The 25,347-nt window shown below is 54.2% G+C and overlaps 11 protein-coding genes across 11 annotated transcripts; 3 read left to right on the forward strand and 8 right to left on the reverse strand.

Moving 5' to 3' along the window:
* Positions 1-560: 560 nt before the first annotated feature.
* On the reverse strand, positions 561-1,376 carry G647_03406 (uncharacterized protein; the record flags this gene model as incomplete). The annotated part of the gene is made up of 1 exon (XM_008727751.1): positions 561-1,376. One exon carries the CDS (start codon positions 1,374-1,376, stop codon positions 561-563), a length of 816 nt encoding a protein of 271 aa, XP_008725973.1.
* Positions 1,377-3,177: 1,801 nt separating this feature from the next.
* G647_03407 (uncharacterized protein) lies at positions 3,178-3,837 on the forward strand (the record flags this gene model as incomplete). The annotated part of the gene is made up of 1 exon (XM_008727752.1): positions 3,178-3,837. One exon carries the CDS (start codon positions 3,178-3,180, stop codon positions 3,835-3,837), a length of 660 nt encoding a protein of 219 aa, XP_008725974.1.
* A 546-nt stretch (positions 3,838-4,383) lies between these two features.
* On the forward strand, positions 4,384-5,616 carry G647_03408 (uncharacterized protein; the record flags this gene model as incomplete). Its single annotated transcript, XM_008727753.1, has 2 exons — positions 4,384-4,978; positions 5,153-5,616. 2 exons carry the CDS (start codon positions 4,384-4,386, stop codon positions 5,614-5,616), a joined length of 1,059 nt encoding a protein of 352 aa, XP_008725975.1.
* A 370-nt stretch (positions 5,617-5,986) lies between these two features.
* G647_03409 (uncharacterized protein) lies at positions 5,987-7,304 on the reverse strand (the record flags this gene model as incomplete). The annotated part of the gene is made up of 3 exons (XM_008727754.1): positions 5,987-6,172; positions 6,238-7,214; positions 7,268-7,304. The coding sequence occupies 3 exons, from the start codon at positions 7,302-7,304 to the stop codon at positions 5,987-5,989; spliced, it is 1,200 nt and encodes a 399-aa protein (XP_008725976.1).
* Positions 7,305-8,055: 751 nt separating this feature from the next.
* Positions 8,056-9,030, reverse strand: G647_03410 (adenylate kinase 1; the record flags this gene model as incomplete). Its single annotated transcript, XM_008727755.1, has 4 exons — positions 8,056-8,512; positions 8,559-8,713; positions 8,767-8,819; positions 8,874-9,030. The coding sequence occupies 4 exons, from the start codon at positions 9,028-9,030 to the stop codon at positions 8,056-8,058; spliced, it is 822 nt and encodes a 273-aa protein (XP_008725977.1).
* Positions 9,031-10,705: 1,675 nt separating this feature from the next.
* Positions 10,706-12,633, reverse strand: G647_03411 (uncharacterized protein; the record flags this gene model as incomplete). Its single annotated transcript, XM_008727756.1, has 5 exons — positions 10,706-11,290; positions 11,355-11,733; positions 11,814-12,042; positions 12,105-12,518; positions 12,576-12,633. 5 exons carry the CDS (start codon positions 12,631-12,633, stop codon positions 10,706-10,708), a joined length of 1,665 nt encoding a protein of 554 aa, XP_008725978.1.
* A 645-nt stretch (positions 12,634-13,278) lies between these two features.
* G647_03412 (uncharacterized protein) lies at positions 13,279-15,035 on the reverse strand (the record flags this gene model as incomplete). The annotated part of the gene is made up of 7 exons (XM_008727757.1): positions 13,279-13,532; positions 13,582-14,268; positions 14,317-14,399; positions 14,453-14,646; positions 14,670-14,671; positions 14,698-14,765; positions 14,854-15,035. The coding sequence occupies 7 exons, from the start codon at positions 15,033-15,035 to the stop codon at positions 13,279-13,281; spliced, it is 1,470 nt and encodes a 489-aa protein (XP_008725979.1).
* An 817-nt stretch (positions 15,036-15,852) lies between these two features.
* G647_03413 (uncharacterized protein) lies at positions 15,853-16,712 on the reverse strand (the record flags this gene model as incomplete). The annotated part of the gene is made up of 2 exons (XM_008727758.1): positions 15,853-16,065; positions 16,119-16,712. 2 exons carry the CDS (start codon positions 16,710-16,712, stop codon positions 15,853-15,855), a joined length of 807 nt encoding a protein of 268 aa, XP_008725980.1.
* Positions 16,713-17,185: 473 nt separating this feature from the next.
* On the reverse strand, positions 17,186-18,215 carry G647_03414 (uncharacterized protein; the record flags this gene model as incomplete). The annotated part of the gene is made up of 2 exons (XM_008727759.1): positions 17,186-17,791; positions 17,841-18,215. 2 exons carry the CDS (start codon positions 18,213-18,215, stop codon positions 17,186-17,188), a joined length of 981 nt encoding a protein of 326 aa, XP_008725981.1.
* Positions 18,216-19,171: 956 nt separating this feature from the next.
* Positions 19,172-21,925, forward strand: G647_03415 (uncharacterized protein; the record flags this gene model as incomplete). Its single annotated transcript, XM_008727760.1, has 3 exons — positions 19,172-19,331; positions 19,386-19,440; positions 19,492-21,925. 3 exons carry the CDS (start codon positions 19,172-19,174, stop codon positions 21,923-21,925), a joined length of 2,649 nt encoding a protein of 882 aa, XP_008725982.1.
* A 764-nt stretch (positions 21,926-22,689) lies between these two features.
* G647_03416 (uncharacterized protein) lies at positions 22,690-23,764 on the reverse strand (the record flags this gene model as incomplete). The annotated part of the gene is made up of 2 exons (XM_008727761.1): positions 22,690-23,675; positions 23,728-23,764. The coding sequence occupies 2 exons, from the start codon at positions 23,762-23,764 to the stop codon at positions 22,690-22,692; spliced, it is 1,023 nt and encodes a 340-aa protein (XP_008725983.1).
* Between the last annotated feature and the right edge of the window lie 1,583 nt (positions 23,765-25,347).

Raw genomic sequence — 25,347 nt, forward strand, 5'->3', positions numbered from 1 at the left:
GAGGTGGCCCAGATTTATTTACTGAACACCGCTTCCGCATCCTGCGTGCCCGCATGCGTTTGATGACCGCAGTTTATCCGAGCAATCATACGGTGGAGCATCATTAATCCACTTGAGCATAACGATGGGAGACGCTGAGGTCAGCTTGGGCTGCCTTGAACTCAGGTAGAACTCCACCAGAACTCCTTCAGAACTCTAGGTGAAGTCTGGCACGTAGGTGAGCTCCTATGTGAATCCTGCGTACGATGATGAGATCACACCGCGGAGACATGGCGAAGATCCGCTCTAGAAACCTTGCTGATTGTGGCCATGGCCTGGGTAACGTGGATGCGACAAGAAGGACGAGTCAACTTCTTCAGGACAAGAACCCAGAAGCACAGCGGTTGTTGTGACAGTATGTCCATCCTTGGAGCTCATTAATCCCACAGCTCCCTGCAGAGACTACCTGATTATTGCATCGGTTGAGAACAACAATCCGCCCGGCTGGTTGCGGAAGCTTGCCTGAGGCGCGCACATCCTTTTAAACCGCGAGCCTCAATGGCCAACTTCTTCAGCTTGCTCTAAGCTACCAATTTCTTGCCAGCAACAATCGATTCGATAAAGGAGTCAACCACGTCTAGAAACTTGTCCGGCTTCGAAGAGAATACCACATGTCCCGCGTCGAAGTACTCAAGCGTCGACCCCGGTATGCAACGCTGTGCTGCCACGCCAGCTGTCTTTGGAAAGATGGGGTCCCTTGTGCCCCAGATAAGTAAGACAGGAGCCTTAATATTAGTGGCACGAGGTCGAAGGTCGTGTTCCGGATGCAAGAAGCTTCGCCATAGCGCGGCCGCTGTCGAGGCACCATCCGCGGTTCCAGCTCTAGCAGCCGCTCGGCAAGTGATTTCCTCATCATGACTTGTCTGAGGGCTCATATACCTGCGGACAAGGTAAGGCATTATCAGGCGCGACACTGACGGTGAACCAAGCGGCTTTGTGAACAGCCGAGTGACGGGGGTCCATTCGACAAATCCACCGGTATTGACGAGGACCAGTCCTCGGACTTTGTCTGGCTGGTTTATTGCGAACCTGGCTGCAGCAAACCCTCCCACAGAATTGCCGATGAACATGGCAGATCCCAACTCCAAACCATCCACGACATCCTCAAGGACATCTGCAAACCCAACAGCGCTGAGGTATTCTTTGTTTGAAGTTCCCTTTGAGTCGCCATGCCAGGGCCAGTCGACAGTGATGGCCTTGTGTTTCTTTGCAAAATGCTCAGCGACAACCTCATAGTCTCGTCGGTCATGCAATGTTGCATGCAGCATGACTATTGGCACACCCTCTCCCCTGGCTTCGTACATGACCTCTCCCGCTCGAGTTGGCACCAGCGGCATCACTGTCAGACTGTCAGATCAAGACGGCGTGAAAAGCGCAGGGATAGCAAAGTTGTGAGATCCCTCCAGCACCGAAGGCCCGAGGAGTGCTTTATGCCAAATGCGAGACATGCGGAAAGTACCAACAGAGGCATACGGATCTGTACTTTCGTACGAACGGCCCAATCACGAAGTACCATGAATGGACGAACATCGGTCCGACGGGCAGACACCAAGCACATTGACCCGTCGAGAAGACGTCTTCCCATACTTACGAGGAGGTGCGGTAGTGACAGTGTTCTTGGTGGCGTCAATCCTGTTGCCGGCCTTAGTTGCATGTACGGGGCGCGCTACAAGTTCGCTTTTGCAGTTTCGGTTGGCTCCTTCGCAACGTTACACCGTTTTGCTATCGAAAGGCCTGCAAACGGATACTTCGAAGCGGAGCCTTGCCTTGTCTGTGATGCCCGAACTCAGGGAACGAGCGGCGTCGCCAAAGATGTAGTAAGTACTATTTCGGCTCCGGCTCCATGCCCAAGACTATTGCATCATTCGCCCTTCTCGCTGTATGTGTTATGGTCTCTCCCAGATCGCTGCTCTTGACGCCAGTTGTACTGTCACCTCCGATACCTCGATCTTTGTTACCTCGACGTGGAATCCCATGATTGTCTGAGTCCAGGTTGCAAGCCCTCCCGAGTCATCCGCAGACGCCAGAAGTCCAGGTACTAACTTGGACAAAAACTAGGGCAGTGGTACGAGCCATCTTGCCCAGCAGCATCCACGAACTCCGCTGGCACTGGCCGCACCCGTCGGACCCTTGTTCCGTCTCGTTTGCCTCCGCTTCATGCTGCGCCGTGCTGGTTGGTCTGCGCGTGCTTCTCAGACGTTAGCATCGTACCGGCTCTCAACGTGCCCATAGGTAGATGGCGGAGATCAGTCGCAGTAGTTGCCGAAGCACATCTTTATGGCATTTGAGAGCCGGTCTATGCGCTGTCGCGCTGAACCTTGAACCTGGTACACGAAACAGCGCGACGTAGTGGCCGGAATCTGATATCCTGCAAGGTAGGCACTGGAGCTTGTGGGGTGTGATCAGTCTCCATTTGTCTTCGCCGTAGGCAGGAAATATTGATTGTGATCTTGAACAAGGCCCGGTGTGTGGGAAGAATGCCTCCTCCGCCTCTTAACACAAGCTGTCCTTCAACCTGCCAATCGCGCTACATAAGCCACTCAAACCACGCATACACAGTACTCCGTACGCGCTACGCATATCAACCACGACCAGCGAGGCGCCAGGTGACATATTGTTGAAGATCGTCCGTGATTTCCAGGAGCTGTTGTTCGGGGGTGGGGGAAGCTTGTGAAGGAGCTCTCCTAGCCAGCTCAGGCTTTGTAAACATCAACCAAGCGAAGTCGAGACGCGGATGTATGCCTCCGGCTTGAACAACGATTTCGTACCATTCGCTGAGGTTCTTTACGTGTTTGTATTCCGGCACGGGTCTCTTCTAGGGTCATTCAAAATTTCAGTCTGAGATAGCTGGCACTTTCAGCGGCGTGGATTCCGTACTTGATGCTTTGTACATAGCGTGAGGGAGTGAGTGATGCGTTTGTCGACATTCTCCGTACATCCTGTGCTTACGGCGAGCCGATTCCGAGGTTAACCAAACTTTGCACGGTTCGGGGACCCCTGGCATTACAGTACGGTATCATTTCCTACGAAGTCGCCACGTATCCCTCGTCACCAGTTCTACAGTATACTGGACGCCCCTGAAGGATTGTCATTGCGCACGGGGACCCAAGACCAAGAGCGTTTCCGATTTCTGCAGCAATGGCACCCCGGCTGTACTGCTGTCTGGCATCCGGCAACTGCTACAAAATCCGGCTACTGGGCTCACTCCTCGACATTCAGATGGAAGAGGTGGAAGTCAACCTCTTCGCCAACGCACAGAAATCGCCCGACTTCCTGGCGATCAACCCCAAAGGAGAACTCCCCACGCTCGTGGACGGCGACAAGGTCTTCACGGACTCGAGCGCCATCATGGTCTACCTGGCCGGCACGCGGGCCGACCGAGGCTCACAGACGATGGCCCCCTCCAGCTACTGGTCGTCCGACGTGGTGGAGCAAGCGCAGATTGTGGACTGGTTGGCCTTTGCCGCCTGTGACATACACGTCGGCCTGGCCAAGGCGCGCGCCATCGTGGCGTTCGACTGGCCTGCGGGGACCAGCGAGGAGACTCTCGACGAGGCGAGACGCAAAGGCGTTGCGTCACTGCAGGTTCTGGAACAGAGGCTGCGCAGAGAAACCTGGTTGGCCGTGGGGAGACCGACGATTGCCGAAATCGCCGTCTACGTCTATGTCGCCCTGGCGCCCATGGGTGGCGTGTCGCTGGAGCCGTTTCCCGCGGTGAAGGCATGGCTGGCACGGGTGGCACAGCTGCCTGGTTACATTGGGCCTGATGGGTTGGACCAGCCGCTGCAAAAGCGGTAATACTCGTACGCGGCGGAAGGCACAGGGTGATGGATGTGGTGGGTGATCTACGTGTCAAGGCGTCTTCACGAGCCTATGTCCGCTGGCAAACCCAGCCATCATGATTGGTTACAGATGGGCGGAAGTGATAAAGGTGCTGTATGACCAAGCGCATCATATCCAAGGACTCGTACGTGAACACTGTCTTCAGACTAAGGTATTACCTGGGACTTCAACACTACGTACATAGCACAGAGTAGGCTCTGATGATTAGAAGACTATAGGAACAACATGCCTGTCACCTATAAATACCTACCTAGGTGATAGGTAGGCAACAAATGAACGACTCGAACATGACCCAATTAATGCACGTCTTGTCTTGGCAGCCACGCCAAAATCTCGAATGTGGGCTGCCTTGGCTGTGCTGTCTCTGGCCGAGTTGTGAACGTTGCCGTTGAAAATCTGGGTGAGGCCACGAGTCTCATCTCCTGAAGCGGGTTGGCTGGCATTGTGATCTCTCCACGCGGTATCTGTCTCCATCTCTGGATCTGAAATTCGTCGGCCACCATGGAGGAGACTTCATCACCGCCGCCGCCGCAGCCGCAGCGGCAGGCTCAAACTTTCCGCTCTACAGCCTCGAGCAACTGGCGGCTGAAGGACGAATCACCGCGGGCCGAACAACAGCACCAGACGCGTGCCCGGTACAACAGGGGCCAAGATGGTGGTGGTAATCCTCAGAATGGCCACGCTTCGCCGCATTCGCGCAACAGGGACGTGCATCAGACGAGCAGCGAAGAAGGAACGCCGGGCACGAGGCTCTACGTGGGCAATCTGCTCTACACCGCCCAGCGGCCCGACATCGAGGAGCTCTTCAAAAACTATGGGTTCAATGTTGTCGGCGTAAGCATGTCGACCGACCCCTTCACGGGCCGGAACCCCAGCTACTGCTTTGTGGATCTGGACAGTGCCGAGGAGGCGCAGCGCGCCATGAGCGAGCTGAACGGCGTCGAGGTGCTTGGCCGAGCCCTTCGAGTCAGCCCCGGTGTCGCGAAGCGCCACGGTCAAGCGGGCGGAGGCGGAGGCGGAAATGAAATGCGAATGAAAGACTATGAGAGGGGCCAAGGGCGGCCAAGAGGGGTTCGCGAGACGAGGGAACAGAAAGGTGAGTCGGCTTGCGCATGGCTGGTTTCCTATACGTTTCCTATACGTTTCCTTGTGCCCCCAAGGGCTCTGAGTTCTGTCCATCAGTTCACTGCGTTCTGTCCGTAAGAGCTCTGAGTTATGTCCTGAAGGGCCTGAGTTCTGTCCGTACTGATTATACCCCCTCTTGCCTCAGATGGAGAATACAACCCGACCTTCGACCGCTGGAACCGTGGCGACGCGCAGACGCACTGGACGGCACCCCAGTCCGAGGGTCGACGGCTGTACATTGGCAACATGCCTCGCATCGAACCACAGTCCGCGCATGACCAAGAGATCCAGGGGCTCTTCGCGCAGTACGCGCCCGGCATTGCTCTGGGCGCTGTCTCCAAGCAGATCTCGCCGCGGCCTGCACCCAATCCCGAGCACGGGAACAACCAATACTATTGCTTCGTCGACTTGGAGAAAGGCGAAGATGTCGACGCGGCGATCGAAGCGTTGGATGGGAAGCAAGGCAGCTGGGGCGGCAACGTCAGGGTCAACCGTGCCCGGAATTCCGACAGGAAGGTCGTCAAGGAGCAAGGCTCGCTCAACCAGGAAAGAAGGGTTCTGGGCGAGGGAAGCTGGAGGAGGGCGAGCGCACCCACGGAGGAACAATAGAGCGTTTTGTGTGTTCCAGCTCAGTCCAATTTACCGCCAGGGGCGACAAAATCTCCAGGCTTGTTGGAGAGAGAACCACACGGGAAAGGGCAAAATCAAAGTACACAGGCATCGTGGGACTGATGAAAACATGACACGACAGGTTACGAGCGACGGGACCCAGAACCGTTTTACGCGGACGGAGATGAGTACATTGAACGTAGCGCTCCTTCCCAAGGATGATGACCAAGCTGCTCGAAAACTGATCCCTTCCAACTGGATATCAGCCGACAGAGAGGGCCATATGCAAGATGCCAGATTTCACCGCGCGCAGCGAGTGCTTTGCTACTCCCCCTTCCTTCAATAACCCGCTTCTCCTTCGCTGAACTTTCTACGATGTCTTTGCAGTTAGCTTGACAGGGTAATCCGTGCTCTCGATCGCGTCTGGGTAGACGAGCCCGCCTTGCTTTCTGGCCTCGTCCATAATTTCCATGATCAAGGTCGATTCTGCCCATGGCAGGCCCTCGGATTCGAGCTTGCCTGCGACCAGGCAGTGAGCGGCTTCGTCGGCTTCGTACTGTACGAACATCAGTGGCTGACTCAAGGACAGGTTTCGAACTAGGTATAGAGTCTCATACGCACCGTCATGCCATGTGCACCACCTTCAAACTCAAAATGCCTATCCAGAATATCCGAGCCTTTATCCTTGGGCACCAATCTATATCTCGTCGGACGGTAGATAGGGCCATATACTTGTATCTCCCCCTTTTCGCCTTGGATTCGCACAGCGGGAGTCTCTATCTCTCCACTCCCTGCATGATTCCGCGCCGGGTCATCGCTGACGCGCATGGCGGTGGTGGCAACGGCGTGTGTCTTCGTCTTGCCCGTGGGAGTGGACTTGGGGAATTCGAGGAGCATCAGTGTTGACTCATCGGCACCGGTCCGTGGTTCCGGTGTCATTGCTGCGCCAACCATCCGTGGACGGGACTGCTGTTGCAGCTCCGCCGATAGTGTATGGTATACCGTCTGAAACACCCAGGTCAAGGCGTAGATGCCCAGGTCCAGAAGTGCGCCGCCGGCCAGATCGAGGTTCACCATGCGATGGCCGAGATCAAAATCCTTCTCGGGTACGGCGCCGATGCTCAAGTCGGAGGTGACGCGAATCACTTCACCAATGTCGTTGTCTGATATGTGTTTCCTGATAGCCTTGCTGAGAGGGAAGTATCTCGTCCAGACGGCCTCCATGAAGAACAGATTCTTCTCCTTCGCAGTCTTGTACAGGATCTTTGCCTGTGCGGCATTGACTGTCAGGGCCTTTTCGCAAAGTACGGGCTTATTGTGGCTGAGGCAGAGCATGGCATTTTGGTAGTGATGAGAGTGTGGCGAGCCGATATAGATGATGTCGACGCTGGAGTCTTTCACCAGTTCCTCGTAGGAGCCATAGACGGCAGATTTGGCGGACTGAGAAGGGGCGACGAAGTTGGCGACGAATTTTTCTGCCGACGAGACGGACGAAGACGAAGCTACCGCCGTCACAACATGGCGAATGTCGGTGACTCCTCGCGTAGCGGGATCGAGGAGGATATCCTTCACAAACGTTTGGGCTATCCACCCTGTGGCTGTAGAGCTCCTCGTTAGTATGCGGTCGAGATGGCCCTCACATCTCACGTACCCATGATGCCCCAACGGATCTCCCGGGGAGACGACATTGTAGCGAGAATGGTGGAACGGCGATCTCAGAGGTTAGAAGGCAAGTTGAAGAAGGGCAAGGTCAATGACACAAGGAGAAAGCCAAACCAACGAGTGCTGGCGGCATTGGGAAAAAACATCGCGGAGAGCGTCTTTTGTACCTGGAGACGCGGGGCAACGTCATGCACGCGACCCGCTCAAGTCGGCAGCCAACCCGATGAGAGATACGCGATCGAATCAGCCTGAATACTGTGCGAGTACTTGCAACAGTGTCAACCTGCCTTCATAGCCGACGTTGTGCCGCAAGCCTCGAGGGTGCCACTCGACCTCTCCAAGAATCGCAAGGCGTCGCAGTTCCTGCATTGTCGTCAGGTCGGGGTCCAGCCCGGTCGAGCAAATGTTCTTCACGGGGGTTGGCTAGGTGGCATTGCTGCTAAATTAGTCGATTCAACCCTGCTGCGCCGGTAAGCTTCCTGTCGTCGAGATCCCGCCGGCACCGACTTGCAGGGGTCGCGAGCTCGCATTTTGTCAATTAGATTTTGTATTCGTGTGGAGGCGGACGCCGGCTATGTACTCAACGTCAGAAGCTTTTCGCATGCATGCCACTCACCAGTCCCGGGTTGCAAGTGGTAATTCCACAAATCGTACACGTTTGCAAAATGGCATGGGTTTTTTGAGGAGTTCCTTGTGAGTGACATCCCATCCTCCCTCTGATGTCGTAGAAGCCCGATGCAATCATCAAACGTCGACCCCTCCAGATGTTTGGGCCGCCTACCGCAAGCCGAGTTTGCCCAAGATGCTGCCGCCGGATGCAGTGGCCTTGGAATCACCGAACACGCCAAGAATGCTCTTCCAAACATGCTCCGGGTCTTGACTGGCATCAACGCCGGACCAGATCCCCTTGTTCTTGTAATATGCCACGACAGGAGCCGTCTGTGCGTGGTACGTGCCCAGCCTCTTCTTAAGAGTGTCGGCATTGTCGTCGGTTCGTTGAATCAGAGGTTCTCCAGTGACATCGTCTTTCATGGCGTCTTTGGGTGGGTTGAAGACTTTGTGGTACGTTCGGCCCGAGGCAGGGTGGATCAGTCGGCCAGTGATACGGGAAACGAGGAGGCCATCGTCAATTTGCAGTTCGACTGCATGTTTGAGGGGCTTGCTCTCCGCCTCGAGCATCGAGTCGAGGCCTTCGGCTTGAGCGACCGTGCGAGGGAACCCGTCAAGAATGAAGCTGGCGCTGTTAGCGATGACCAGACACGTGCCACGCTGCATCCTACCCATTCGCGCATTCCCTGTTTGTGTCCAGCTCGTTCTTGATCATGTTGATCATGATGTCGTCGCTGACGAGACCGCCTTGATCCATGATCTTCTTCGCTTCCTTCCCCAAGGGCGTCTTTTTGGCGACTTGCGCCCGGAGCATGTCCCCGGTAGCCTAAAATCGGCGTAAATAGGTAGTCGAGGGCGGCGAGTACGTGATCAACATACCAAATGACAGACGCAGTACTTCTCTTTAATTCGAGGAGCTTGCGTTCCCTTGCCTGTGAAAATCAGCTTAGTAAACGCGTGCAGTGTGAGCATGGCGGGAAGCTCACCAGCGCCAGGCGGACCGATGAGAATCATGCGCATCGACTCTGTGATCGAGGGTTTCTTCTCCCCTTCTAATCGTCTTTCCAGCGACCAAACTCGAGCTTCGAGCTTGTGGACCAGGTCCTTCAGGTCCTCGACATGTTGATCTGTGATGGGGGCCATGGTGGTGGTTGGGCAGGGGAAACGGGACCTGACCAAGGTCGAGAAGACAACGTAGAGCTAGAGAGTCGGTCTGGTGTCTGTTGGATTTTATGTGAGGGATCAGGAGGAAAGGAACGAGCCTACGACACCGAGAAAACTGCGGCAGAAACTTGGTGCTACAGCGAGCTCCAGGTCAGAGAGTGAGCAAATGCTCCGCTTCCCCGAAGCTGCGGCTGCCCTGAGCTGTGAGCTGCAGCGAGCTCCACGCCTGCCAAGAGGTCACGTTTCGGCTCAGCACACCAGCACGACGAGGACGAGTACCTATTGTAGCAGAACCAGCCGCGGTCATTTAGGGCAGTGGGCGCAGTCTCACCTAGGCGCACGTCACCCATAAACTCGTTGCCCTAGGTTTGCTACTCCTCCGCCCGGCCTCTTCCGGTCTCTGCTTCTCGCTTGAGTCCATTTTCCATGTCGAGGACCCTCACACAAGTGACACACTAGAACCTGAGCCGTCTTCTTCTCCAGGTGTTGACGACCAGAATTGATCAGAGGCATTCCGCAGTTTGGCTATCATCCTCAAGGGCGCAGGTGTGTCTACCTATGTAGGTGCTGAGGAAATCCGGCATGCTACATAATTCAGAACCAGGAGCCTATTACCCTGGACCAGCCCGGGGATCTTAGTTAGAAAACCGTTTACGCAAGTCATTAGAGATCGTGAAAAGCATACGAAGCCATGGTCACCGTCTACGCCAGGTCTCCGAGATCATGCAACAATCTCGTGCGCAATATGACCGTGGTAGCAGTTGGCAAGCCCTCGCGACTGATATGAACAGACTTAGGATCCAATGTCACCGACTTCTGTCGCGTATTTCTCCGGCCTTTGCTCTGGGTAAGACATACCAACCACAGTACTCCGAAGACGATGTATACCGTCAACAACCTGGGACCAAGACCACCGTCGGTGTCGTCCAAGCAATTGCCGCTGATCAAGCGGATGCAAACGCTACGGAGCAGAAAACAAGGAGTCGCCCGATGCAGAACCCCAACCAGAAGAAATGGTCCGACCGGAGGGTGTCGAAGGTTTTCTGGAAACTTGGAGGATTCTCTGAACGTGCTGCCCAATAACCCTTGACATAGTTGTTGACATGTCTGTGGCGCAAGGGTGTGTTCATATGATTACCTCGAAACTCGACAATCCTGTAAAATGCTTGTTGTGCGATTTCCTGCCTCAGGCTGCTGGCATAGCAGTTCCCGGCCACCCACTCATTGCGCTCGAAGGCGCTGCGACGGTGCCAGCTTTGGATATGGGTGGTTTTAGCCAGTCCAGTAATCGTTCCTGTTCGAACGGTAATCTGTCCTGATGACAGTACAAATGCAGCACGCAAGAAGAATAGAGGCTGCAGGACGCCTGCAATATCAGTGCAGCAAGTGCCAGGTGGGCTTTGCGGCAAGAGAACTTCCATCTATCGTCCAATCCCAGCCCTGGACCTGTGAAGGAAATCCGGCTGCCCTGTCGAGCGCCTTGAAAGGCCTTGACATGGGGTGAGGAGTTCATTCTGGCAATTGTTGACTTGACGGTGTTTGTAGGACCTTGGCTACGGTTTCACCACCGTACGGCAAGAAGGGATCGGCTGAAGCGCCATAAATTGGGCAGCCTCGACCGTCAGATCCTGGCAGCCCTGAGTGAATCCCGAGACTAAACAGGCAGAAGTCGTGGATCCGGGGCAGCAGCGCTGTTTCCAAGTCGGGGAAAGGTGAAATGGCTTATCTTGTCGAATTCAGGAGCTTTGTCATGAGTCCAGACACCGACGGATCTGTGGCCAACTGGGAACGTTCCAAATCCTCGAGAGTCAATCACAACCTCCTTGTCGTCCCAACCGAGGACATCCCTCCACTTCTCACCGATGTGTCTGTGACCGACAAACATCCTCTTCGATTGTCTGTCCCAGCTATTGGTCATGACGACAGCGAGACCAGCGCCATTTGACCTCGACTTGTGCCCGAGCCTTGTCCAGCCAACGCAATCGCTCCTGTCAAAGTACTCCCTTTGCGGACCATATGCATAGAGCTTGCGCGCGACAATCATTCGTGCGAGTTTCCCACCACAGGCTGGAAGACGAGGTCGGGGGCCATGGTTTCCAAATACATCTCCCCAAAAGATGCAGGGAGTTCCGCCGTGCTCTCGAAGCAAGATCAGCGCGTAAGCCAGGGGAATGAACCACTCCTCCACAGGCGCTGCCAAAGCCTGTGTTTCTTGCGTGTCGTGATTGGCGACGAAGGTCTGTCAAGTTGGCGTATATCAGCCGCGGCATTCAAGGAACTGGTGATCATCAAGGAGGACTTACCACAGCATGGGCATGATCCCTTTGAACCAAAGTCCCATCAAGTATGGTCCTTAGATCGTGTTTTCGGCCTTTTGAGAAATCGCTGAAGGTATACACCAATTGGACGTCGAAAAGGTGAAGTCTTCCATGGAATTTTTTGATCACCTTCTCCAGGACGTCAGTATCGGCATCCCAGTACTCTCCAACATAGAATAGCTTGCTGCCCTCGGGCATGGTTGCATCGAGATGAGCGATAAAGTCGGCAAGAAATGAGAGAGAGTAATGCTTGATCGCATCCAACCGCATGCCGCCGAGATTCAGCATGGACGTGATCCAACCTCCCCAGTTGAAAATGTCGGTCCGCACAGCGGGGTGCGAGTGATCGAGATCAGCGAACATCCTATACGAAATAAAAAGCGCGTGAGTAACTGCAAGAAGGAAGTTTCCTGCAACACGACAGTGGCTCGATCAATCGCTTACAGGTAGTCATAATTACCAAGCTCCTTGCTCACGTCGTGGGCCCAGTCGCTCCGTTTGCCCTCTCCGATAAATTTGAAGATACCATGCTCCTTCTTGCGGGAGTCATAGTCGACTCCGGAGAAATGTGTCCAGTTGTACTTCATGTCTGAGTACTTCGTGCCGCGGCCGGGGAAGGTGAATTTCGTCCACGTCTCGAGCTCGTGCACTTTCGAAAGAACCTTCGTCCGGTCTATGAGACAGTGTACAAGATCAGCATTGGCCTTCTTCACCGGGCTTCGGTTTGCAACGCACCTTTGGGGTCTACTTTTACTCCCCAGCTTGTTTCTTTTGCATCCGCGGCAGCTTTGTGGTTGAGCACAGCATCCCACAAAATGCCTATGCCGAGTCCGTTTGCTTTGGCACAGAGGCTCTCCAGCTCCACTCTACTCCCCCATCGGGTCCTCGAAGGCTTACCGTCGTTCTTCGCGTCGAATTCGCCAAGGTCCCAAAGGTCATAAATGCCATAACCAACGTCTTGAACAGAGGTGGCTTTGCAGCCTGGCGGGATCCAGATGTGTGAAACTCCCATGGCGCAGAGATGTGGTAATATAGACGCGAGAACGGCGTAGTAGCTTGTGCCGGGAATGCTGCTGTCGCTCACCGGACCGGGCAGGTACCACTCAAAAGCCTGAAATATCGTTCTGTTCTCGTCCAGGTCTCCCGGTGCTTGAGAGGTCAGCCCGCTTCATCCATCCTCGGATCCACCTCGCCTGAGAGGTTCACTTGCCACGGCGAGCAGAGCAATCAGGGAGCAATGTGGGAGAGGATCCAGCTGGCCCATCTTCCTACCTTCTGATACAGGAGGCTTTTCACCGCCACTTAAAGACCTCACCAAAGATGAAAGACGCTGCATAGCGACAATAGCCTCAGGGAGGAGGTCCGCTAAAATTCGCCAGCGAGATGCCTGTAATTAAGACGATGATGTCACTGAGTCGGACTGAAATTTCATGAGTAGACCAGAACGCGAGCGGGATGATTCCAAGAATTCGTGAAAAATATGAGAAAGGAAGAAGACAGAGGGCGAGCAGCAGAGATCAATCACGAGTGAGCGTGAAATGTTGAATCTCACGTTGTGAGAGCAAACACGATGTGGATTGGCTTCGGTGGAGCCTGACAAGCATTGAAAGCGGGTTCATTTGAGACCGAGTGAACCTGAATACGTACTTACTGTACGACTGAAGGAGGACAGACGAATCCCTGCCCGACCTCATTCACCCTGCACCAGTATAATAGCACCGTCTCTGATCAAACATGAATATGGAGAGACTAAAGTTGAAATTGATCGCTATTGAATTTTGTTCAGAAGCCTCACATCTGCAAGACCTGCCACTCCTCATACAGTTGCCTGGGAAGCCGAGTTGACAAGCTCAGCTGTCCATCTGGCCGCTGCCAGAACATTCACGGAAGCCTTTCGATGTTACCAGATCTAGAACTGATATTTGAACTCTGGTGACCGGTCGGTGAACTCTCCCTGCGGAGTAACCACACCCTGGGCACGAAGCTCGGCTTTCTTGTTTTCACGTTTCTGGTAGAGGACTCGGAGAATGAAGAAGATGATGAATGCGAAGGCCAAGCTTCCCAGCGACCAGGAGTGGCCCAGCACGAAACGTGGCGCATCGGTCGAGGCATAGATTTGGCCAGAAATGATACCACCCAGATTGGTGAGTGTGAGTTGGGTCCCTAATTGGTTGTCAGCTGATATATGGAGAGGCAGAAGATATTCACTTACCCAAGCTGGCGGCCCTCTTGCCATCGGGTGCGACATTCCCGGATAGCCAGGCAATGTTACCGCCGGTGCAAAGGAAGCAGGCCGTGGCGATCAGATAAGTCGCAAAGTATTGCACTCCAACTGACACATTTTCCATCTTCAGAAGGATGGCATATCCTGCAATTCCAATGGGAGCACAGACGACCATGATCACGAACCGTTTGTTGTATTTGTCCGAGATCACGGCTCCGATAGCGTAAACAATCGCGCCCCAGATGTTGACGGGGATCACAAGATATTGCGCTTGCTTGGTTGTGTAGTGTAACCCGTTTTTGATAATGATGGGCAGGAAGGTCCCGAAGCCGTAGAGGATGGTCACCACGGCGATCTGGCTAACCCCGTGCAACCACGTCTTGGTGTCCTTCCAAGCAAGCTTGAGGTCAGACATCTTGTAGTGGCCGTCACCTCCAGAGTAGGACTCGGACAACTCAGCGCGGACAGCCATGATCTTTTTGTCCTCGTCGTTGAGGAAGTACGCCGTCTGATAGTTTTTGGGAACAAGGTAGAAGCACATAGCCGCCCACACGAGAGTAATGAGTCCTTCCAGGATGTACAGCCATCGCCAACCTGGATAATTGGCAACTCCATCCATGTAAAGGATTCCAAAGGCGATGAGCCCGCCGAAAGCGCCGGATAGGGCAGACGCAACTGCAACATGTCAGCATGGGAGACCCTCAAGAGCATCATAGTACGTACTGAAGAGATAAGAGATTCTCTGAGCCAATTCTTCTCTCCTATACCAGTTCGCCAAGAACAAAGTCATAGAAGGGAACAGACACCTGAGGTGAAGCGAGTCAGTCCCTGTTTCTGGTCATGCACACTGACAACTTACCCTTCAAACCAGCCTAGCAGAACTCTGCAGACGCAAAGGCCGGCGAAGTTCTGGATGAAACCCATGCACATACAAACAAGTCCCCAGCAAAAAGTGATGATAGGGATGACTCGGTGGAATTGCAACCGCTTGACATATAGTGACGTCGGCAATTCTGCCACCACGTATGTACAGTAGAATATCGAGACGGCGGTCTGTGGTCTCAGGAGTTAGTTACTTCTGTAGACTGCAAGAAGGGAGAAAACTTGCGTTGAGCTGGTTCCCCTTCAGACCGATATCGTCAGTCATGCCTTGTGTCGCAGCGAAACCGATACTGCTCTGTTTTTAGCCTCTGTGAACCCAGAACGGACCGATATTTTGAGAGCTCGTTGAGGTCACAACTCAGCTTCAGGAACACTCACTTTCCACGATCAAGGTAGCTGATGAGCATGAGGATCATCATCACCGGCGCAATGTAAAGATCAAGCTTGCGCCGCAACTTGGCTTCTTTTGCCGCAAATTCGATTGCCTCTGGTGAATTGGCATTCTCAGCATATTCCTGGAGCTCAGCTTTTTGCTTTATTTCATCGATGGGCTGCTCCATCGCGGTCTCTTGATTCTTCTCCATGGTCGGGCGTCAGATGTGCTTAGAGATACAAGAACACAATCTGTGTGCACGGTAAAAGTAGTATGGTCTTGAAGCTCTCCTTATGATTCTTCGGCCAGAATTGGGGTATCAGGCCTAGAATCAAACCACGTGGGGAAGTTCCATGCACAAATCTTCGCGAGGTGGATATACTGGGTATCCAGCTCAGTCAGATGTGTGGAGTGTGATGCTGATACCGTGACGGAGGAATGAGCACCGCGGAATTGCAACCAGGCCAAATTCCGGAAACGAGTCTCGAAGGATGCGGGCAAGAGAAGGATTTCATAGCCTTCTATCTGACAGCCAAGCCGGGGGGCGTCCATGGCTTTCAGATCGTCCCCTGGCACCATTGGTGGATGATACCGGCAGTCAGATGCATTAAACCTTGAAGAGGACAAGCTCAGCATGCAGACCCTGGGCGACCGGTCATGCCGGCAATTGCTAAAAGCGTTGAGCATCGAAAGAGCAACACGGAACCGCAGCGGGGCCCGTCCGATGGAGCTCACCAAGAAAACCTGGCAAGCCTGGCTCGTCTGGTTGCCTGCACAGACTGATTGGGGTTTCTCCAATTGATATCTGTTTATCATTGGAGAAAGTGACCCAAGCCTTTGGTACGCGGCTTTCCCTGCAAGGCACCGCCATTCGAGCTCTTTTGCCACAGCACGTATCGTACTCCCTACTCCGTATATCCAGGTTGAATGCAGATTGTGACAGCCCGGACAGCCCGGACAGCCCGGAAGTTGACGTGATCAAGAACAGCGACAGCCGTCACCACTCAGCCTCGTGGAGTGTTGGCTAGTCGCTCCGCCAGGATGGGCGCGGCAACGTTGGATGTGTGCAAACTGAGCTGAGTGGCAATCTCCAGAACTTCCATGATTTCTTCTGGTGTGCCTCCGTATTTCAGGACGTTCTTCATGTGTAACTTGAGCCCCGGGACGTAGAGATGCGTGGCGGCCGCGTCGAATGCACAATACACCAACTCCTTCACCTACAACATCTGTCAGTGGGAAGAATATGGCAAGGCGTCAGAGTAGCACACACCTTGGGTTCGAGGACCCCGCCACCCCTGCCTGAGCCATCCACATCCTTCAGCCATGGAACAGAGGAAAAGTTGAGGTAGGCTTCAAAAAATTCTGGGTCGAGTGCCAAAAAGTCCTCCCAGAAGCTGTGCCAATATCCTCTATTCTTGGTGAAGTCTGCCTTCAGTTTCTCTCTTTGTGTATCAAAAGGTTTGCCCGCCGTAGGATGTTTCTCATAGATGCCCTCCTCTTTCATCACCTCCACAAGGAGTGGCACCCCAATATTACACGCATGGATCCCCAGTGTCCCGGTCAGTTCAATGACCTCTATTATCTCTGCCGGCGTTGCTCCCTCTTTCAAGGCAGCATCGATATGCTTCCGGACCCCCGGCGCGTACAGATGGGTCGAGGCGGCATCGACGGCGATGGACATGAGCTGCTGGATCTTGGGAGATAGGTGGCGCTTCTTTCTCGGGACAGCAATGAGATCTACGCTCGCCGTGAAGAGCTCTGGGCTGAGCTGTGCGATGCTTTCCCAAGAGTCATCCCACTGCTCGTCCCCTAACTTAGAGACAAACTGCGCCTTCAGTGCAGCGGGATCATTCGGTGGCGCCATTGTCGTGTTCAGGGCGTCGTGATTTTGCTATGCAAAAGTAGACCACACCCGCCATACTAATCAAGCAAGGACATCCCGAGGTTAACACACGCTGCTATATGAAAGCGGTGGTGTGTCCTTCGACACTGACTCTGACCAGGATGGAATTGGAGTATCGCAGCGGGCTCAATACGAGAAAATCAAGTGTGGGGAAGCAAATGGTTTCCATTTCAAGCATGTCAAGATTCAACCTCCACTCCTTACAATCAGTCTGTATCGAGTCGGGCTTGGGACGAACCTTATCATTCGGATAACTCCAGCACCACTGGACGTGGCAGCGCCAGTGTACTGTAAATGCGCCTTTCACATCGTCAACGCTGCCTTCCGTGCCCAAGCTACTTCGAGGGATTGCCAGACTCGCAATATGCCACAACGCGGTTCGCAGGCGTTCTGTCCTGGGTATAATCATGCTGCTGAAGACATTTCATAAAGACTCAAGAGCTGCCAAAGAACCTCGAACGGTTCTTCGGGTCCTCTTCCCATTCGAAATCGTGTGCAAAGATGACCTCAACGCCGCTCTTCTCCAACGCTTGGATTCTCTCGATTGTCTGCTCCGCCAGTTTCTTGTCGGCATGGATGCAACAAATGTGTCCGTGTTCATCCAGCCATTCGCCGATTTGCCTTTCATTGCGCATGATCCTCCTGTCATGGCACGCATCTCCGGCCAGATAGACACTGGTCGAAGGACTGGTCCTCGCAAGCAGATTGATGTGTCCAGGTAGATGACCTGGCGAATCGACAATCAAGAGACTGCCGTCGTTGAAAATGTCGAGAACTCGCGGTAGATTCCCTGAAGCCTTCCATTCTTGGATGAAATCTGGAGCATTCGGATCGAGAATCTGGTGCTTGGTTTCTTCGTCGATGTCTTCGTAAGGGTTCGAGAGCTCGATGGTTCTGTCCGTCGGCAGCAGATCAGACTCGAAAAATGAATGGCTTCCTCGCAGCGACCCCCCTCCGTGCAAAAGAGCCTTCGCGCCGTTACCGATTACAAACGTGCTCTTGGGGAAGTCCCGAGGCTCGCCGACGTGATCCCAGTGCACCTTGAGCTACTCGTCAACACCGCCTTCGTGGATCGTGCCGGCTACTTACGTGGGAATAGATGACGTAGTCAATGTCGTCCGGTGTCAACCCACCCGCAGCCAGACTCGCCGTCACATCCGGCAGGGTCACCATGGGCTGTCTCGTTTCCACATGTTTCTGGATAGGTGGCGAATACCTCTTGATATCACGGCGAAGACCAAGATCAAATACTATCCTTGTCTTGCGATCGGTCTCTTGGTCTCGGTGGACAACCAGAAACGACAAGGACGGAACTGTCCTTCGGGCGGTTTGAGACGCCGGGTGAACAAAGAACCGTTCGGGGAGTGAGAAGTGTCCCCCTGAGAGCGCGTAGACCTCAACGGTGGCTTCGGACGGGCTCTCTGGCGGTGACGGGGGAGTTTGCTGGGGATAGACCGAAGCCATGCCGCCGCTCTAGGTGAGGTGAGGTTATGGTATGCACACACCAGTCGTCTTGGACATGACTGAGGACAGTCCCAGGCTTTAGAAAGGTCGATATTGATCGCAGGATCGGATTCCAAGCCGGTCCCACTTCATGGAGGCTGGCCGTTGGGGTAAGAAACATGACCAGAAGCAGTTTCATGTTCGACTTTTCCTTTTCGCGCTTCTCCAATAAGATGTGCAAGTCGTGGGCGAACGTCGAGGGATGGCTCCCACGTTCCACATGGCCAGATCTAGGGCGAGGACTAAAACTCGGCAGGTCGAGTCGGCGGCGACCCTGCGTCTGCAGCCCCCATTGGGAGTACTTGTACGAGTACTCCGTACTACGAATGTAGATCTCTCGGGACGAGGTAACAGTACATGTCACTTGGGCTGGCGGTAGAGATAGTCAGGACCGGTGTGGGAGAAGTTACCTGACCATCAGTGTCCCCAGCCACGCACGAAGTCTACTTTCGCTATTCAAAGTGTGCAGGGCCACGAGGCAGCTCACGCTCTGTAACCCGTTCCTGGCAGGGATCCTCCCTCAAGCCCACCTGTCTGGAAAAGCCCACTGTCTGGCAAAGCCCGCCTGGAGGTTGTGCAAGCCACCGGAGGAGTTTGCCCAATCGCTTCGGCAAATCACCTTCTCGGTGCTTAGGGCTGCCCGGAGTCCCCAGAAGAACCTAATGAGCCCCGCACAGAGTCTTCGCTTGGCCGCGCAGCCCCATGAATTCCAAGTCTCAACTGTCAGGTGCGCTTCGAACCCTGCACATGCACCCTTACGCTGCCCTCAAGCCTCCGCAGAATCCCCAGAGAATCCCACGAGCTACAATCAGATTTCTGTCCAGCTACCGCATTGGGCCTCCCCAGATCGCTGTCGAGTCTAGAATCCGTCGGTCTCTTGTGACACAATGCCAGAGCATTGAGCTCCTATGCCCTCAATGACACAGGACAGCTTTAATGTGGATATCAATGGTCATGAGCTGGAGGAAGACGACCGCAGCCAGGAGCCGCCTCCAAAGAAGCCGAAGAGATTCCAGTGCAAGCATTGTCAACGACTCTTTGCGCGTCTAGAGCATCTTCAACGGCATGAACGGACTCGTATGATCGTGCACACGCTGTATCTTCGCGTACGCTGTTCTGACTGATCCTCAGATACCCGAGAGAAGCCCTTCGCCTGTAACCAATGCGATAGCAAATTTACTCGAAGGTACGGTGACGATGTGAGCCCGCTCACTGCTGATACTGACCAAAGTCAAAGTGACCTTCTAGTCCGACACGAGAGACTCAGTCACGACACTGAGCGATGGTCGAGAAATGGACGGAATGGCCAGGGAAATGGTGGCGCCGCCGCCATCTCATCGTCCGCGCGGGTGCGCCAGAACAGCAGCGGCAGCATGGGCTTGGATCTTCCCGACGCTCCTGACCTGAGCGCGACCGAGTTCAGTAATTCTCAGAACCTTGTCCCTGGCTATATGCCTGCAAACACGAACCAGACCACGGGCAGCACGCCCAATGGCCACGATCTGTCGTTTGCGACCTTGCTCATGGCCGCTGAGCATGCGCGGCCTCAAGAACCCCCAGCTCATGTCGCGCTCCAGCAACCAGCCCACCTCTCGACACCGATGTTCCCCGTTCAAGACCAATTTCTGTCCAGCGCCACTCCTCAGACGTCGATGCAAGCACCGGTGGATCAACTGAACGGGATTGTTGGGTTCGACTTTGAGGACTCGCTGCAAGACCTTGCCAACTTCATGGACAATGGCGCACTGTCGTCGTATCACTTCTCATCCATGATTAGCGCTGAGCAACCCATCCCATTCTTCTCTCCTGAATCTCTCACTCATACGGCTGACGTGCTTCCGACCACCGAGCCTCGTCCTGCCTCCCGCGCTCAGCCCAATTCAGATCATCCCGAAGATGCGGGCTCATTCTCACGCTTCGGCTCGCGCTTGCCCTCATTACAGCCAGAGGAGAGCCCGTCCGCACCACAAAATGAACAGAGCGGCGGCAGTCGTCTCTTGTCCGACATCACCATCGAGGATCGACAGAATGTGTCGCTTAAATTGGCCGAATTTGCTCATGTGGTGCCGAGCACTTTTCAGCTACCGTCACGGCTTGCCTTATCAAGGTATTTGGCGGGCTACGTCAACGGCTTCCATGAGCATCTTCCTTTTCTACACATTCCGACAATATCAGTAAACAACAGTTGTGTTGAGCTCATCATAGCTATGGCAGCAGTCGGAGCACAATATTGTTTCGAGGGACAAAAAGGCGTCGAACTGTTTCATGTCAGCCAGTGTATAGCCATGCAACGCATTCGCCAAAGAGATGCCAAGTTAGCAGCGTCCCACCGGTCGGCAGAGCTGTCACCGCAGTATTCCGGCCACGGCAAAGGGAGTGACATGACGACAGGAGAAACGCCACGCAGTGGTTCTTTGTCCGGCTGCTTAGGGCTACCTTCTCAACCTGATTCAGATTCGGGCGTGCAAAGAGAAGATCTCATGCAGACCGCTCAAGCATTGCTCTTGCTGATGGCGATGGCAACTTGGGCCAAACACAGGGAGATTCTGCGCGAGGCTCTCGCGATTCAGAGCGTTCTGGCGACACTTGTCCGAGACGATGGTTTCAAGAGCCAACCGTTGCCTGAGGACATAAGCTGGGCAGACTGGATCCGACGTGAGACCACGAAACGCACCAAGTTCATTGTCTTCTGCTTCTTCAACTTGCATACGATCGTGTACAACGTTCCGTCGCTAATACTTGCCTCGGAAGTCGACCTGACGTTGCCTTGCAATGCCTTTGAGTTTAAAGCGCCGACAGCGAGCAAGTGGAAGGAGGTGCGGGCTCGTTCTGGCCCTGAAGTTGGGTTTCAGACTGCCCTGCAGCGACTGTTCTCTCGCACTTCAAACGATGCCAGCACCTACAACTCTTCCCTGGGGAACTACGTCCTTGTCCACGCACTCCTGCAGCACATTTTCTTTGTCCGCCAGATATCTCGATATCGCCTTGATCACGATGGCGATCTACGATCTGACGATGTGGCTGCGATTGAGCAGGCGCTGAGGAACTGGCAGCTTGCATGGAAACGCAACCCAGAATCATCACTCGACCCGATGAATCCGAACGGTCCGGTGACCTTCAACTCCACCGCTCTGCTGCGGCTCGCCTACATCCGCCTCAATGTCGACTTAGGCCCTGGTCGGGCCCTTGATACACGCGACCCAGTACAGATTGCCAATGCCTTTCGAGACAGCCCATCCGTAAAGCGGACACCGAAGCTCGTGCGGGCAGTCCTACACTCTGCTCACGCCCTAAGCATTCCGGTCAAGATTGGTATTCACCTGGTTGCCCAAACGCAGACATTCATGTGGTCAATCCAACACTCCCTTTGCACTCTGGAATGTGCTTTCTTACTAAGTAAATGGCTTGAAGCACTAAGCCTGCCAGGTTCCGGTCCAGCGATCACCAACGACGAGCGCAAGATTGCCACACTGGTCAAAACAATGCTTGACGAGACTGAATTTGCGATGCCAGTCGACGTTGCACTGGACTCACCGGCTGCCATGAAATATCTCAGTGCAGGCGTCCTAAGAGTATGGGCCCAAGTATTTCGTGGTGCTCAGACTTGGGCAATCGTTGACGTGATTGGGACAAGTCTGAACATTTATGCCGACATGCTCGAGGCTGGCTGAACCAAAGTTTATTCTAGCAAGGCGTTGTGTACAATGTGTACAGTTTGCAAGAGTGAGACACCAGCCATCACGGCTAACTGAGTCCCGTTACACACCGCCGCCGCCGCCAATAGACGCAGGTCCGAGACTCGCGCTTCTCTGACCTTGTCATCGACCGCAAATCGATCAACGCTCCGGCAGTATAGCAACACGGCTATTATCCCGGAAGTTGGACTTTTCGTGAAGAAGGCAGTGGCAGACCAGGCCTTACCAGCCAATCCGAGCGACCTGGTCCTTGCATCACCCCAAACATAAGTTTTGTGGGATCTGAGCCTTATGGCACAGTGGAATCGTACAGAGGTCACCCTGCATTCTCATTCAACAGCTGGGTCGACTTCAGCTGGGGCGGAACATAAGTGGACCATCAGCCGTCTGCCATGTCCTGGAGCCATCATGTTCCACATGGAAAGGAGTGCTCACTATCGACACTATTCAGACTGCACGAGGACATACGCTGGGCTCATGGCAGAGTCCACCACACCACCATAACGATACCGACTACGGCCAATGCCAACGACGGAGATGGAAACAGAGGTATTCAGTATGGCTACGAGAATCGCGCGCATGTGCCAGGATGCCGTCGCCATTAATCACGTGCACGAGAACGACTGATTTGAGCACCCATGACTGTGAGTGCAAAGTTCTCAGGAGTCCTGTGCTATGTTAATCTCGACTTAGTACTCTGTAATCACCAATTCTTTCGAATAAGTCTGCCTCCTCTGGGCTCATTTCTTCTCGCCATTGACCACCTTTTCCACGTCCTGATCATTCAGCCACTTATAAACCACCCGCGCATCCTTCCCCTTGTACCTTTCATCACTCATTGCCTCATCGAAAGCTGCGAGCGTAGGTTTATCTAATATTGTTCGCGCGCCGACCATTTTTGCGAGGGAGTTGCCCATTTCCAGGACGTGCTTGCACAATTCGATCCGGAATCCTCCCTCGTAGCCTCGGCTTGCCGGTGCATTGGCGTGAATGCCGGGAACTGGGTTCGATTGGGAGGTAACCCAACACTGTCCGCCAGAAACGTTGATCACGTCGGTCAATAACTTCAGATCCAAACCCATCTTGGCACCGATATTCAGTGCCTCGGAGGCGGCCAAGCTCGTGATGGCCGAGAGATAATTGTTGATCACCTTGAACGCCGTGCCAGCACCGACGTCGCCGCAGTGGAATATGCTGTCTTTCTTGCCCATGTGTTGCAAGTATTCTTTGGCGTGCTCGAACGGTTCCTTTGACGTGGCGCCCACCATGAATGTAAGCGTGCCCGCCTCGGCTCCCATGGGACCCCCCGAGACAGGAGCGTCGACGAAATCCAACGTTGCCCCGGCCGCAAGCTTGGAAGCCGCATCTTTCGTGGCCTGTGCGACTTTCAAGATCGACGCCGTCTCGATGGTTCCGCACTCCATGATCAATTTCTTTTGCGGGCTCCCGTTCTTGCTCGCGTCAATGGCGCCCTGGATCACACCCGACTTTCCGTCCAGGTATACTTTCTCGACCGCACCCGCCGTGGGCAACATGGTAATGACTGTGTTCGCCCTCTGGACTGCCTCGTAGCCGTTCGGTACGACCTCGATCGGGCCCTTGGACCCATTCTCTTTCTGAAACTTGTCGAGCAGGGTTTGGGAGACGTCGCAGATCAGAAGGAGCTTGGAGGACGGGAGCTTTGAGCGTAGATTGGCGGCCATGGAGTAGCCCATGACGCCGATGCCTGTTCATAACTGTTAGGGAGGGAGAGTAAGTCGCTTGAGAACGGGGCGCACCTATGAAGGCCACTGTCGAGTCCGGTGAATACGACATCTTGTTCGACGAGGGGGATGAATTCCTGTTACGGAGAATGGGTTTTGACGGACAACTCAAGAAGAAGTCACAATCAGTTGGCGACTACGAGTTCAGTGTCTCGAACGCGATGTTCCAGAGGGTGCTTCAGCCTCGTGGGACTGACTGTTATGCAGTTGAGATGTGAGATGTTCACTTGCTCACAAGCACATTCACACCATCAACATATTCTCTCCACCTCGGACTTGAAGCCGAAGAAACTCCAAATGGATGGATCACCATGTTCGCGGCAATGCGGCATGGCAGTGCCATGTGGACGAAGCAAGTACGTACATTGACACGGGGAGGAGACGTGACTGAAGATGTGGTGCAGGAACTTCCCCACGAGCCCACAAGCGAAGAACGAGTTGGCGAGAGTGAGCTTGGAGAAGGCACGAAAGGGCACCTTGGGGAAAGAGAGCGATTGGAGATGGGGGCAGCCGAGGCTAACCACACACCACAAGGGCAAAAAGCGCGGGGTTGGAGTGACATTGGGCTTTCCCCGACAGCGCTGCTGTGTGAGGTTCTCCAGACACAAGGCTGTAACTCGTACGTCAGCCTCGTGGTTTCCACAGGCTCGGCGTCACCGAGCGTGGCATCACTTCCGAAGCATGCGTCAAAGGGACCATGGCGGGGCTCAAGAAAGCCAAAACTGTTGGCGAGACCCTGCACCGCGACAAGATCATCACTTGTCAAACCCATCTGTACGTGGTGCCTGACCTCCTCTGACGTGCTCGACATCCACACGCACGAGCCTCGTCCGCCGTTCGGATGTCGCTGCGAGCGTGCTCGCATGACGGGAGCAAAGTCCCCGAAGCCAGCAGTCTGACACATAGAAGCTCATCCTTTGCGTCGACTTGTGGAATCATGATAATTCTTCGGCACGTGTCCTTCTCAACGAGTCAATACTCTGACACCTCGATTTGTCTCAGGACAAGGCGAGCAAGATCCTGCTGGGCCAATACGTGAACACAACCACTATTACCCACGCAAGAGGGCGTTAGCAAGCAATACGAGTAGTGTCAAGACACCAATGTGGCTTCAAAGCCTGTGACTTACTTCTTGCTCCCTGCTTTATGGGAATAGAGGTGCCACGAGCACGCCATGGGAGCAGATGCCGTAAGTACTGTAGGTCGAATGCCCTCGCGTCTGCGTCTGCGTCTGCGTCTGCGGCTGTCCCGCCGGCAGCTTTCACTTTCAATTTATGTCATGTCAGTCCGTCTACACGTGGCGAGTACGACGTTATTATATGTGCCATTGAAGGGTGCCTTCTTTCGTCGCAGTGCTGAGATGCTTCCGAATTTCGACAACGAGAAGTCCACACTATACATTTAGCCTACATCAGGAAGATATCTAGGGGGGAGAAAAATCTTGATCTAGATGCCGGGGCATGAATTAACCTAGAACCTAGAGATCGAACGGTTCTGCTTTGTGAAATGCACCGATTTCGCCATCAACTATACCAATATCACCACAAACGCCGAGCCTCTTGAGGATCCGGGCACGTTCATATCTGAGAGGTGGCTGCATGGTAACATGCAAGACCTGTCTAAGGGCATTTGGCG

The sequence above is a fragment of the Cladophialophora carrionii genome (genome assembly GCF_000365165.1).
Source record: "Cladophialophora carrionii CBS 160.54 unplaced genomic scaffold supercont1.3, whole genome shotgun sequence".
Lineage (NCBI taxonomy): Eukaryota > Fungi > Ascomycota > Eurotiomycetes > Chaetothyriales > Herpotrichiellaceae > Cladophialophora > Cladophialophora carrionii.